Below are 14,771 nucleotides of genomic sequence, written 5' to 3' on the forward strand. Positions count from 1 at the left end.
TAAGAAGGTGGTAGCAGAAGAGAAATTTAGGTGCAGGAATTCTTAAGTAAACAGATAAGAAGCTGACTAATGGTGTTATTACTTAAGCTATTGGAGGACGGTCATAACTTCCTACGATGTTCCGCCAATAGCCCTCAGCATGGCCGATTTACGCCTCTCTTGCTTTCTACCCAAGGAACAATCACGAATTGAAAGGAATGATGAGGAAAATGGCAATATGTTACTTCCCTGTTGGCAAGCAGTCAGAGACTTTGCCATGGTAACCTGTAGGTTCGTAGTCTCTGTCGGTCACTCAATGCAGAGCATGATATCCACAGAAAATAATAATTTCTCCGTCATTTGAAGAGTAAGGTAAATTATGACCATAACGAAAGTTGTTTATAATGAAAAGACATTTCACATACGGTCCACGGAGTAAAACCATTCTGGTTTTCCTATTAGCCCCCTCCCCTGTCTATTCAAAGATTTTATAATGGTATGCATATCGAAACCTTCCTCGGGATGAGTATACTCCAAATATGAAGTTTGGTTGAGATCTATCCAGCCGTTTCGCCGTGGTGGTGGAACAAACGGACAGACACATGAAAAATAAAAACCACCGATTCGGTCTTGAGTTGATTTAAAACGGATAAATATCTGAAAAATTGGCAAAACAAATGAAATAACTTTATTTATATAGATATATTAACAGAGAATGAAAATGTATTGCATGTTAGACAATTCTATAGTCACTCTAAGAAAGAGAACCATGTTAAAGTAATAATGCACAATATATTAACTACCCACTGGTACCCTTCTTGTGGTCGATGGATGAGAAGAATTACGAAGGCAGTCTGGTGTCAGCATTTAATTTACGCTGGCCTTTGAGGTAAGGCTTAAGATTAAAGTACCCTATAAATTAATAAACATTTGTGTAACGTTTACGTCCTTTTCCAGCAAGTTTTTACATACGCAAGTTGTTTCCTATGATTTACACATACCCACCCCCAAATCCCCTCAGTTTACACAGATATTCCTTGGGTCTTGAAAAATGTAAAACGGGTAATACTGTGTGTTTTTTTCTTAATTTTCGAATCCCTCACTAACTATATTGGTATATGCAATAGGATGCATATTAGATGGTAAAAAGTTTAATTTATTCAGTGCAGTATTTTATTCACAAATAAGGTGGGTTTTTTTTAATCTCTCCCGTGGAAACTTATTAAAAATGACTGTTCATTTCTCCACTGACCGATTCAGTTGATAGGGAAGTTTTGCTTGGGGCTAGTATTTGTTATAGATATGTTTTGCTAACTTCTGCCAGTTTCTAATCTAGTTTACTTGTTTGGTGTCTAGATGAAGCCACTGATCCTGCAGCTCAGCCTGTTGTATGGATCACGAAGGTGATGGACTACTCGTGCAAAATTGGCTTTGGCTATCAGTTGTCAGACAAGAGTGTTGGCGTTTTTTTTCAACGACAAAACCAAACTTGTCCTGTTAGCTGACTTTGAGTGAGTATATTTCTTTCCTTCATTTATTCCACAGGAAGCATATCTGATTTTAGTTGTAAGGGAACGAAACACTAACCATTGAGGTGCCTTCTTTGTTCTATTTAATGTGTCAATTTCCCATTTTTAACAGCACATTCTAGCCTCGATCAGATAGCTCAAATACCATGATGAACCAGTGTGTCAAATATCAGTGGCTATCAGAATATGTATGATCCGAAAGGATCGCAAGATAGTTACCTCACTACCTGCCTGTTCCACTCAGCAAAGTAACTCCTTTAAATTGCTTGTCAGTCAGATGCCAGCTTTGTGACAGATAATACATTGAATTATTAGGACTGTTAACATTTCTATGATAATATCATGGAAGATCAGAATTTAGTATTCCTCCTTGCTTTGTTGCAAAGGATTCTTCGCGAAGACTAATGTATATTAAGAACAACAGGATGTGGTAAATAAATAAAAATTGGTGTGTGCAATAAAACCTCGTCATTGTGTTCCTCGGTGACAATCTCACTACACTGATAAAACAGGAGATGATATGATCTGCCTTGTCAGTACTATAAGGCGTAATAATTTGAGGGTGTTGCTGCAGCTGATGTGCAACGTCTTCATTCTCCAATGGATGTCCATCAGCGTTTGTCCTTCGGCAGCCAAGAACAGAATAACAGCACGTTGGTCCTGTTTGGACGCATTTGGCAATAACGTCGCCCTAGTTTACAGGGCCGCATTTATCGCATGTACCTCGGCACAACGCAACTGCCACCCACTAATCCCTTCCGCATTTAGCCATGGGGCCGTCTGTCGAAAACCACCGTTGTGGAGTGGTGCACCAAGTTCCGTGCTGGTTGCGTTTCGACACAAGGCGCTGGTTGATCTAGGAGGCCAGCCTTGTCCATAACGGACAACAAGCTTGCAGTGGATGAGGCGATCAGGGCGGACTGGTGCATAACCATTTATGCGCTAGCAATGGATATCGACACCAGCTTTGGAAGCGTGCAACACACTTTCTGGCAGGAGTTAGGCTATGTAAGGTCTGCAGCCAATGGATACCCTGGGTGATGAATGCTGAACAGAAAGCACAATGGATGGCTGTTTGCCAGCAACACCTGATGTGTTTCAATGTGAAAGACAACATGTTCCTGGAGCACATTGTTGCAGGTGATGAAAGGTGGTGTCCTGCATCGTCCCCTCGTCCCAAGAAGTTAAAGAGCCAACCGTTGGCATGAAAGGTTCTTTGATTACTGGGGCCCATTGCTGATTGATTTCAAGGAACCTAGTGTCTGCGTCACTGAGGAACAGTACTGCGCAACACTGAAGAATTTACATCAGGCAATTAAGGCGAAACTTCTAGGAAAACTGCGCCAAGGGGTCCTGCTGTTTCATGATAACGCTCATCCCATACGGCTATGGTCGTCACGCAGAAGGTACACCAACTCAAGCAGAGTCACTCGAGCACCCGCCCTATAGTCCTGATCACTCCCCATGCGATTATCATGCCTTTTGTCCCTTCAAAAATGCCTTAAAAGGTTGACAAGGATGTGCAGTTGGCGGTTACAGACATCTTCATGCAACAGCACATGGTGTTTTACCACACAGCGATCTTCAGCCTGGTGCGTTGATGGGATGACTGCCTCAATGCTCACGGCGATTTTGCCTGATTGGCATCCTGATTTAAGACTGTACAGCCGTCGGACGGAAGTTTTTTGATCACCCCTTTAATACATATTATTCGTACATATTTTGAGAAAACATGATTCCCTTCTTCAGCAAAAAAGTATTTATCAAAATCCTATACCTTAATTATGACTAATTAGATTTAGTGCGTTTGTCACTGATAAACAGTATCATACCTGCCAACTTTTATGGTTTATCCATAAAATTCACGGAAATTGCAGCATTTTACGGTTTTACGGTTGGACGGTGTCATTTTACGACTTTACGGACAAACATTTGAAACAACATTCGATAATCGCTCCACTTCTGTACAATTGATTATTTGCGTGGGTCAAAGCACGCTCTGTCTTGGTTGAAGGCAAGTCCACGATAGTATAGTCGATAACGCATTCTTTGATGTGATTGGTATTTTTAACCCTGTCATGTTTCGATGTTTGTGTCGTTATTGCGGTTATTGGAACTGAATTTAAAGCCAGGGCCCAGCATAACAGTTCTCCCGTGTGAATCGTAGGTGTCGACAGAAGTGTTCGAGTTTTTGTGTTATAACTTCGTGCTTTACAGTTTTCTATATTCGTTGGTCTACTATAATTACATTCGTTCCAGTGACTGGGTATACCGCTGTTAGCGAAGCCCATTAAGTTATAAATAATAATAATAATAATAATATTAGTTCCGTGTGTGTGTGTACGTTTTTTACCATATGCATATTCCTTGTTCGCGTGGTTGGTGTCGTGTTCATTTAATTGTTTAAGACTTTGTGTGTTTTGACATGTTTAATGAAGTGTTTGACTGCCTTGAGTGTTTGTTATAATTTTATGTGACGTTCAGTGGTCCAAGTTCCTTTCGATGTTTCATTTTGTTCTCAGACATATTAATACGCTATATTCCTATTGTAGATTATCGTGAATAAATCCAGCAAGAAACGGTACTTCCAGACCTTTAAAGAATAATATTCTGTTGATTTTACGTGCATACTGAAATGAAGAAAGGTAGAAAAATTTGCCTTTTGCACGGTATGTGGGTGTGATACTAATATTGCACATGGTCGATGCAACGATTTACGTGATAAGTTAGTTATTGGCATTCAGACTTCCAACATTGCGAATGATCTCCAGGATACAGATACATCCCTTTTCTTTTCATCAGTGAGAAACTACTTTTGCACTGTCTGAGACTACATCATCAAGTTTCCACTCAAAGATGATGTGTTAAAGCATGCTCAAGTTGCTAGGTTAGACAAAATTTAAGATTCACGGTTTTCTTCCATTCGTGTTTTTCTTGGAAGGTTTCCTATCATGTTATGCGAGGAAGAGAATGAAACTACAGATGAGGTGGTGAATGAGTTCAGGTTGATGACACTTTGGTTGCAAATTACGATGTTGCAAGCGATTCCAGTTGGGCACAAATATCAACAATTTGTGTAGCCGATGGACTTCTTAAGTATAACCTAATTTGTAGGGTAATGCTGTCTATTCTCACCATACCCCATAGCAATGCACAATGTGAACCTAATTTCAGCCTTGTGAAGAAAAATAGAACAGAGTTCAGATCATCCATGTCCAATGAATCTCTGGAATCTATTTTTGATTGAAGACCATGACTTCTGGTCCCTGTTATGACAAAACATTTTCTAAAGACTTTTTGCAGGAAGCTAAAAAGGCCACAACTATGATTTTCAGGTCGAATTAGCGTGTGATTTGCAGTGTGTATTATATTATTCCTTGCCTGTGTTATGTTAAAAGGGTTTTATTGTGTAAAGCCTTTTCCAATTATCGCATATGTGCTTAATTTATCAAGGAAGTCCTGTTATGTAAGCTCCAAACTAATATCCACCACGTCTGCTGCTGTTCAACATGGATTTCGTCTTGATTGTTATATTCCTCTACAAATAATTGGCCTATGATGTAAGTAGATATCATTGCATTGAAGTATTCTGTTTAAAGCATGAATTATTGTATTTTGTAGCCCAGAAGTATTGTTATTTTCGTAAAGCCGGGGTACGTCGAAAATCGTTACATTTTTTGTCGCGCGTGAGTTTTACTGATAGCCCTTTTGAAACGTTGGCAGGTATGCAATATGGACTACTATAGGCCTTTAATATTCTCAAGTTCATAGTGTGTTCCTCATTAAACAGAGAGTTGGCCTTGCAGTTAGGTGAGCACAGCTGTGAGCTTACATTTGGGGGATAGTGGGTTCGAACCCCACTGTCGGCAGCCCTGAATATGAAGCTAGGCGGTGCCTTAACGAGGAAATTTTTTTTTTTTAAATAAGTTGCTTTACATCTCACCAACAAAGATAGGTTTTATGGCGATGATGTAGGAAAGTGTGGGAAGGAAACTGGCATGACCTTAAGGTACCATGGAAAACCATATTCATTTCTGATGCCAGATTCTTTTAAAAATATGTAGGGATTATTTCTGTGTGTACGGTATGTTGATTTTTGCATGCTGTGTTCTTTTGCTGGTAGCCTGACTTCTGATTTATTCCTGTTATTGATTGATTTTCTTGCAATCTTCCTCAACGACCAAGCTGAATGTGAATGGTAATTTTGCACTCCCCTGGGGGACCTTCGAATCCATTGGCTAGGGGCTGGTAGTTGTAGAATTTTTAAATTAAAGATTTAGTGTCTTGTACATTCTGCATGTTGTAGTATTTATAATTTAGTGTTTGAAGAAAACCATAGTTTTTTAATTAATTCTGATAAATGGCTAATGTCTTTTTGGTGATATTAATGTGAAACGAAATCACTTTTGCTTAGAGCTAATTGTGAAATAAAGATGCATGAAGCAAAAAGAGAATTTGTGCATTTATTTTAAATTATCGGCTAATGCACAAAAGAAAATGTATGTATATTAATGCAAAATCAGAAAAATAAAAGGAAAATATACTATTACTTCAGTCCTGTTCATGAATCGGTGTCACTATTGAAGGAAATCGTAGAACATCATTTTGTTCTGCCTTTCGTGTTTTATCAGTTACACTTAAATTGTATATACTGAAATATTCTTCAGCATTTGCGGGCAGGTCAATGGGGGCACAATTGTCAGATGAAATATTAAAAAGAACATAAATTAAGTTTTATTTGAAAAGATCCTCTTTGGTATTTATATAGCATTTTCTTCTTCTTCTTTTATGACCACATAGGATCACTTTAATTAGTCCGTAGTTCAGGTCTCTTTGAAGGGATTGTTCGGGCTTTGCGGTCCTCCCAGTACTTCTTCAGACGCTCCGATCTTCGTGCCCTTTCCTCAGTTGAAAATGTGCGTGTTGTTCGTTTGTTTTGTGTAAGGGTAAAGCGGAGGTTTGTATTCTTGAGTTTTGTATTTTATTATAAATATTGCATTTTAACACATTTTCACAACACAATGTGTTTTACTGGTTGTAAAAAAAAATGAAAATAACTGTGCTCAGCGTCATCAGAAGAAAAATCTCAACTGTCCACAAGAAAGGCTTCTTAAACAATGAGCTTTTGAATTTGGACGTTATAATAGAAGTGGAAATGGTACGTTCATTCGTCGCCAGATGGCTCCCTGGACGCGGTACGGTGTTAGTGTTTGAAGCGCAAGCTGACGGAACTATCAGAATCAGTCTATGCGAGTCGCATAACTTGTGTACGTCACATGACATTGACAGGTGTATGACATTGACACAAGCCTGGAATGAAACATCTGGCGATGAGGAACGTATGAATTTGGAAAAGACCGAGGCGAAATAACAATAGTGAAGGGACAGGGAAGGGAACTACCTACGTAAATCCTTAATGGCTGGCAACCAGATATTACTTAATTGATAGCCAGAGTCCCTGTTGAAATTGTTAGGATTTCTACATATTTCCACAGCTTCCCGTATAATCCTGGACCTGTAGTGTCTAGTGTGGGTAAGACTTCAGCATCTTGGAACATGACATCATGACCCGACGATAGAGCGTGCTCAGCTATTGCTGATTTGTCTGGCTGGTTGAGACGAATATTACGTTCATGTTCCTTGATACAGGTACCAATGGACCGCCATGTTTGGCCGAAGTATACCTTACCCCAAGTACAGGGAATTTCGTATAACCCAGGATGTAAAAGTTGGGACAATTTGTCCTTGGTTTTACCCAGACTGTGAGCAATTTTAGTGGCGGTGCCAAAGACGGTTTTTATATTGTGTTTGCGGAGGACCTTGGCAGTTCGATCTGTGGTGTTGTGAATGTAAGGCAAGTAGGCAGTTCCCTTCACTTCTTCCTTCTGTGCGCTCTGCTTGGTTGTTTCTCTGGGATGCAGGGCTCTATGAATCTGCAAATTGCTGTAACAATTACCCTTGAACTTGACTTTGAGCGTGTCCACCTCTACCTGGATATCTGATGGCTCACAAATTTGTCTCGCCCTTTTGACGAGTGTCGTGCGAATACCTTGTTTTTGTGCTGGATGGTGGTGAGAATCTGCATGAAGATAGCGATTTGTGTGGGTTGGCTTACGATAGATGGTACTTCCTAAGGAGCTGTCTGGTTTCTTTCTTAACAGAACATCCAAGAAAAGAAGGCATCCGTCTGACTCATCTCCATAGTGAATTTAATTGAAGGATGTTCCTGATTTAGGTGGTTTACAAATGGATGAAGTTTCTCAGGACCTTCTGTCCAGACCACAAATGCATCAACATACCTCCATGCCTCCTTGATATCTTCATGCAGATTGTCACCGGTTGGTGGGACGGAGAACTGAAACTACAGTGTGTTTGGAAATGTAAATTTTAATTTTTTTTATTTGTCTGAAGGATTTAATTTTTTTTGCAACTCTGGACTCTACTGGAATTTCATGTAACCGCAAGAAATTTTGAACTGTATGAACATTGCAACATGCAAAAGTGCTTTGAAGTGATTTTTTTAAAATGTAGTTTTAATGTAATCTGATGTAAGATTTGTGGGGTGATTTATTTTGGAGCATCCTGTACCTGTGCTGCAAGCGCGGTTTCCTATGATGAAATTTTAGTGTTGTAATCGTAATGTTCCAGAACTTGTGCAATTGCTAACGATGTTAAAATGACCATATATGGTAACGAGAGTTCCTATTGGCAAAAAGGTCCAGGAATCTAGGGTAAGTTTGATCTTATTGGTTGATTGTAATCGGGCCATTTCTGGCCTTGTGGCCGGCTTCGAAAAATGATGCGTGTGCTCGGCGTCATTTTCCATCCGACCGCCCTCGCTCGAGGGCTACCCTCGGGAACTCCTGCCTTTCCGAAGTAAGTGTTATTTCAGTGTTTTTGCAATGTTATTCTCAATGTTTTCCGGTTTCGTTTCATTTAGTTTAATTCCTTTTGTGTTTCATTATTTCTTCGCTTAATGTCATCTTAAAAGTTTGATTTGATGAGTCCGAGTTTACCTTAGGTTCCAATTGCCGTACTTTTAATTCTTTCATCCATTAAATACTTTCGCTTTAAACTATACCTTTAAGGTAGCATCACCTTCTTGTTAAATCAAATTTTATGTTAAGTTACTTAAGTATGTCTAGTTTCCGTGTCGTGGAACTGTATTTTGTAAAACTTTCTTGTCATTTTTAATATAGTTGAGCTAGAGGGTGTTTCTTGTAAATCTTTTCTCCCCCATAACGTCATACGTTCCCATGGACCTCGATAAGGGCTTCCCGCAGCTTCCACATCCTGTCTTAGTTGTCATTTTTAGGCCTGTAAGTGTTCCCTGTATTTGGTTTATATGAATTCTCCGCCACTGCGTCATTTTCCTATCACATTATCATTATTATTTATTACTGGTTATTTCTATATTATTGTTATTATTATGGTAACCGTAAATTGTCCCGAAACAAGCGGTTACACAGATTCTCGCTACTATCCAGCACAAAAACGAGGCATTCTCACGACACTCGTCTAGAGGGAGAGACGAATTCGTGAGCCATCAGATATCCAGGTGGACATGGACACACGCTGAGTCAAGTTCAAGGGTAATTGTTACAGCGATTTGCAGATTCATAGAGCCCTGCATACCAGAGAAACAACCAAGCAGAGAGCACAGAAGGAAGAAGTGAAGGGAACTGCCTACTTGCCTTACATTCACAACACTACAGATCGAATTGCCAAGGTCCTCCGCAAACACAATATAAAAACAGTCTTTGGCACCGCCACTAAAATTGCTCACAGTCTGGGTAAAACCAAGGACAAATTGTCCCCACTTTACATCCTGGGGTATACGAAATTCCCTGTACTTGCGGTAAGGTATACTTCGGCCAAACATGCCGGTCCATTGGTACCCATGTCAAGGAACATGAACGTAATATTCGTCTCGACCAGCCAGACAAATCAGCAATAGCTGAGCACGCTCTATCGTCAGGTCATTGTCGTATTCCAAGATGCTCAAGTCTTACCCACACTAGACACTGCAGGTCCAGGATTATACGGGAAGCTGTGGAAATACGTAGAAATCCTAACAATTTCAACAGGGACACTGGCTATCAATTAAATAATACCTTGTTGCCAGCCATTAAGGATTTACGTAGGTAGTTTCCTTCCCTGTCCCTTCACTATTGTTATTTCGTCTCGGTCTTTTCCAAATTTGTACACTCCTAATCGCCAGATGTTTCATTCCAGGCTTGTGTCAGTCATGTGACGCACACATGTTATGCGACTCTCTTAGACTGTTTCTGATGGTTCCGTTAGCTTCCGCTTCAAACGCTAGCGCTGTACCGCGTCCAGGGAGCCATCTGATGACGAATGACCGTACCATTTCCACTTGTATTATAACACCTAAATTCAAAAGCTCATTGTTTAAGAAGCCTTTCTCATAGACAGTTGAGATCTTTATTCTGATGGCGCAGAGCACAGTTCTCTGCGAGACGTAAAGAATTTCGCCTTATTTTCTTGACACGGCATAAGCCCAAAAGCCTATATCATATCTGTAAGCATGGGCCGTGAAAGCATCAATGGCAAGGTACGTCATTTCACATACGACTATTACAAACCATCTCCACCCCTACCAACTGATAATCCTACCACAATGTCAAACATGTTGACAGCAAATAGTACCAAAGTTTAAGTTCTACCCTTTAGGTTTTCTTTTTTCTTTTGCCTTTACACTCATTGAACAGGTTGCTATCTTAGATATATTTGGCTTTTATTTTGTGATATTAAGAGTAAGTAATTTTTTTATTTATTTTATTTATTTTTTGCTAGGAATGTTCACTACTATACGGATGCGGGTGAGGAATCGTACCACACCATGACAGAATTTCCTTACGCCCTGAAGAAGAAGAAGAAGATGGGGTTGCTTACCCTTTTCCGCAGCTTCTTAGTGAAACTGAAGCCCTCGATTCTACTCGACTCCGTCGCTAGCCCATCGATAACGGAAACAGTTTCAACAATAAGAAATCACATGAGGACAAACACACAGCCGTCTAGGTCAATGCTCCAGTCTTGCCTACAATAATAGTGCAAAAAAGGTAATAGTTCTTGAAAGTACCTGGAAGAAATGGGAATAAAACTTGACAGGTGGGCGCAGAAATGCACGTGCGTGAATTTTTATTGTTTTATGGTACTTAGGTACATTTTTTTACAACGAAACTTTGGGAAAATGTTTATGAGACTCTGTGCTATGATAAAATAATTTCATGCATTTTCATTTGAGTCATCTTGGAAGAAATGTTACCTCTGATCTCTCTCTCTTAACTTCACATTACTTAAAATACAACCTGATGATATAGATGTTGATTCCCATAGGGAATCTGAAATATTTGTCCTGAATGAGCAAATTTATAATACCAATATAAATGGTCCGTTATTGGACATTATAACTTTTCCAGCTAGCTCATTCTTGGTTGCCAGCGTTTCGCCCTCGTGTGCTAGGGTGGGCTCATCAGTTGGTACCTAGCACACCTACCAATACGCTGGCTAGTGCATACCGTGGAGGCCACTGCGTAGGCTAACTGGAGCCACCGGCAGTGCCAATGCACTAAGAGACTTTGTCTCAACACAAAAAATTGATGCCTGCTTGGCCATCAGATGATATAGATGTTGATTCTCATAGGGAATCTGAAATATTTGTCCTGAATGAGCAAATTTATAATACCAATATAAATGGTCCGTTATTGGACATTATAAATTTTCCAGCTAACTGATTCCTGGTTGCCAGCATTTCGCCAATTAGCCTACGGTATGCACTGACCAGCGTCTTGGTAGGTGTGCTAGGTACCAACTAATGAGCCCAGCCTAGCACACGGCGGGCAAAACGCTGGCAACCAGGAATGAGTTAGCTGGAAAATTTATAATGTCCAATAACGGACCATTTACATTGGTGTTATAAATTTACTCATTCGGGACAAATATTTCATATTCCCTATGGGAATCAACATTTATATCATCTGATGGCCAAGCAGGCATCAATTTTTGGTGGTGAGACAGTCTCGGACAAGGGGGCATTCCCTACTTAACTTCACATTACTTAAAATACAACCTGATCTTCAAGATCAGTTAAAACTTAATGTGAGCAAAACAGAGTTACATATATTTAAAAGTTCAAACTGACCTGCAGTGTTAAACCAATTAAAATTACAATTGTAATCAGCAGGGCTAAAATATACACTCATAGCAACAGAACAGAAACATTACAAAGGGTTTTAACACTCATTGCAGTAGTTATTTAACCTTATATCGAGTCTCCATGATTGGCAAGTACACCAGCGCATGCTTCAACCTTTTCTCCAATGCAGCACTGCAACCATTTTCACAAATTGTAGAGAAGCAGTAGGTCTGGAAATTCTTTTTCTCGTCAATGTACGTCACGGCACCCATGTGTGGACATAATATAATTATTGTGTTGTCGGTGAAATTTACCTGCAACAAGCACAGCACAGGTTTTACATCTAACCCAGCACATCGAGGACGGGTTTGAAATGAAGAAGATTACTGGTGTGGCTTTTGTGGACCTCTCAGCCGCCTACGATACAGTAAATCACAGGATATTTTTACACAAACTTTATAGAATGATTACAGACATCAAGGTAACCAAGATGATAGCTACTCTCCTGGAAAATCGTTGCTTTTTTGTCGAATTCCAAGGACGCCGAAGCAGATGGAGGAATCAAAGGAATGGACTACCTCAAGACAGTGTACTGGCTCCTATTCTTTTCAACATCTACACTAATGACCAGCCATTACCAGAAAATACTAAAAGCTTTATCTATGCCGATGACCTTGCACTTACTACTCAAACTGATACCTTTCATGAAGCAGAGATCTCTTTAACTGCTGCATTAGAAGAGCTAGGTACCTATTATGAGAAAAACCAACTCAAACCAAATCCAGCCAAGACTCAAATTTGTGCGTTCCATCTGCGGCATGCGCAGGCCTCTCAGAAACTCTAAGTACTATGGAAGGGGAACTTACTGGAACACTGCTTTACACCAAAGTACCTGGGAGTTATGCTGGATCGCACATTAACAAATAAGAAACCTAGCACATGAGGGCGAAACGCTGGCAACCAGGAATCAGTTAGCTGGAAAATTTATAATGTCCAATAACGGATCATTTACATTGGTATTATAAATTTACTCATTCGGGACAAATATTTCAGATTCCCTTTGGGAATCACCATTTATATCACATAACTTTTAAATGTCCAGTCAAGAAAATTTCAAATTTAATGTCTACAGTTTCTTTCAGTTATGTCAGTTTTATATTTTCTTTTGTATTATCGCAGTAGGTCTCGCTAGTTAGTCAGTATTTAAAGAATATATTTTGTACATTACCAAATACAATTGTTTTATATCAGATATCCTCGCATTTTAAGGGGGAAACCGAACGCCAATCTCCTTTTCCCACAACCGATATGTTATGCTGTCATGCTCTCATTCTATTATCGCTACATCTATTTGTAGCTGGCGCCGTCGACTATTGTACGTGTAAGTAATCGGGTAAGTACTAAGTGTGAGTACATAGTCTGACAATTGAGAATTTTATTTCGTGAATATTTTAATATTGTATTTCATTAATTCAGATTTATATATTTTAATCAGTGAGTGATAGTCACAGTAAGAAACATTAAGAGACCTGTGGTAAAAACTATAGTGGTTCAAGTGGCAGTTGGGAGGCTGCTGGAATGAAGGCAATATTTAGTCGTTCTGTCCAAAAGTATGGTGTTCGGCATGTAAAGTATCTCGGAGATCTGTCCAAAAGTACGGTGTTCGGCATGTAAAGTATCTCGGAGATTGTCCAAAAGTACGGTGTTCGGTATGTAAAGTATCTCGGAGATGGAGACTCCAGTGCTTACAAGGCAGTGTGTGAAAGCCAACCGTATGGAGCTGACTGTATAGTTGAAAAACTGGAATGCATAAGGCATGTCCAGAAACGGATGTGAAGCAGGTTGAAGGCGGTATACTAGTGATGGGCAGTCTGAGACAGGGTCTCGAGATTTCTCGGGACTAGCGCAGGCACTATTTCTCGCGAGAAATTTCGAGAGATCTCGAGAGCGTTGTCCCTGCATTGTGCAGTGAGCAGCATGTTGTAGGCTTACAGATAGTCGGGGTTGAATGTTGTTTGTGCCGAGTATGCGAATAGCCAACCACGGACCGGATGCCCTTCCTGGCGTCAGCCTCATCAGAGGAATTAATGAGATGAAATGAATGACGTGATATATGATAGTAGGAAGGGAGAGGGTGAAACACTGTGCCGGCACATAGCCTACTCCTGTCGAATAGCACAAAGGGGGCTGCTCAAGGCTTAACATCTCCAACCGACAGACGAATCACCATCAGCAGAGTCATATGCCCTCACTCCATATGAGCACTGCAGAGAGGTTTGGAATTTATTCCAGGCTTTTGGCACGCAATCTACTGATTAGAAATTGTATATCACCACCTCCTCTACCCTGGTGGCCAAAATGTTTTCGATCAAGGGGACTTGAACCGGCTAACCACGGTGTTAGAGTGCGCAGACTTCAATGCCTTAACAATTATGGCCACCAGGCAGGAACGAGTACTCTACAAACAAGTTTAGTAAAAAAAAAAAAGTAAATGTCTAATTTGTTGTAGTTTGAGTTTTTATAGAATGACCCTTACCGTAACACAAGTTGAGCTGTGCAATGAGTTTATTATTATCTTAATGTTAACAACTAGTAATTAAATTTTTCTATTCTTTTCAAGAATTTAAAGTATGGAAATCAAAGGGGAAAAAAAACTCAATCCAGATATATTCTAACTTGTCCACCAAGACATAAGAGGACATCAACAACTACCAAACCAAACCCCATGGCACTACAGCCCTTGAAGGATCTACTTATTTCTGTCATTGCAGTGGATTGGTCAAAAGAAGAGGAAAGGGAATACGGCATATGAAATTTCAGGGTTCATGTAAAATAAATAATTGAGTGTGCATGTTATTTACAATAATGTACATTTTGGACATCACAGAGGAGTTGGGCATATCCTGCTGTCAAATGAAGAGAGAGAGAACAGATTGCTGGCCAGTTGGCTCGGAATATTCCCTTTGACACTGTTCTGAAAAATATCACAGACAATTTAGATACTAAGCAGATTCTGCAAAGACATGACCTGAGTAATATTGTTTGTGATTTGAGATTAGATAGTGATAAACAGTCAGAAAGATGTAGAAAGTGTGTGCATTTGG

At 39.9% G+C, this 14,771-nt stretch overlaps 2 protein-coding genes across 3 annotated transcripts in view; one reads left to right on the top strand and one right to left on the bottom strand.

Moving 5' to 3' along the window:
* The window catches only part of LOC137496964 (serine/threonine-protein kinase PLK1-like), a 63,044-nt gene extending 51,924 nt beyond the window's left edge, over nt 1-11,120 (top strand). The window contains exons 7-8 of one of the 2 annotated variants that reach the window (XM_068225158.1): nt 1,336-1,490; nt 10,326-11,120. In XM_068225158.1, the coding sequence (XP_068081259.1) occupies nt 1,336-1,484 (149 nt within the window). In that variant the 3' untranslated portion in view covers nt 1,485-1,490; nt 10,326-11,120. The remainder of the gene's footprint in view (nt 1-1,335; nt 1,491-10,325) is intronic. The other variant, XM_068225159.1, reaches the window with a different exon arrangement.
* Nucleotides 1-14,771, bottom strand: part of LOC136857363 (serine/threonine-protein kinase PLK1-like) — a 692,893-nt gene that overhangs the window by 203,778 nt on the left and 474,344 nt on the right. The window contains exon 5 of the mRNA XM_068225160.1: nt 11,793-11,981. Coding sequence (XP_068081261.1) covers nt 11,793-11,981 — 189 coding nt within the window. The remainder of the gene's footprint in view (nt 1-11,792; nt 11,982-14,771) is intronic.

The sequence above is a fragment of the Anabrus simplex genome, chromosome 1 (assembly GCF_040414725.1).
Source record: "Anabrus simplex isolate iqAnaSimp1 chromosome 1, ASM4041472v1, whole genome shotgun sequence".
NCBI classification, from domain to species: domain Eukaryota; kingdom Metazoa; phylum Arthropoda; class Insecta; order Orthoptera; family Tettigoniidae; genus Anabrus; species Anabrus simplex.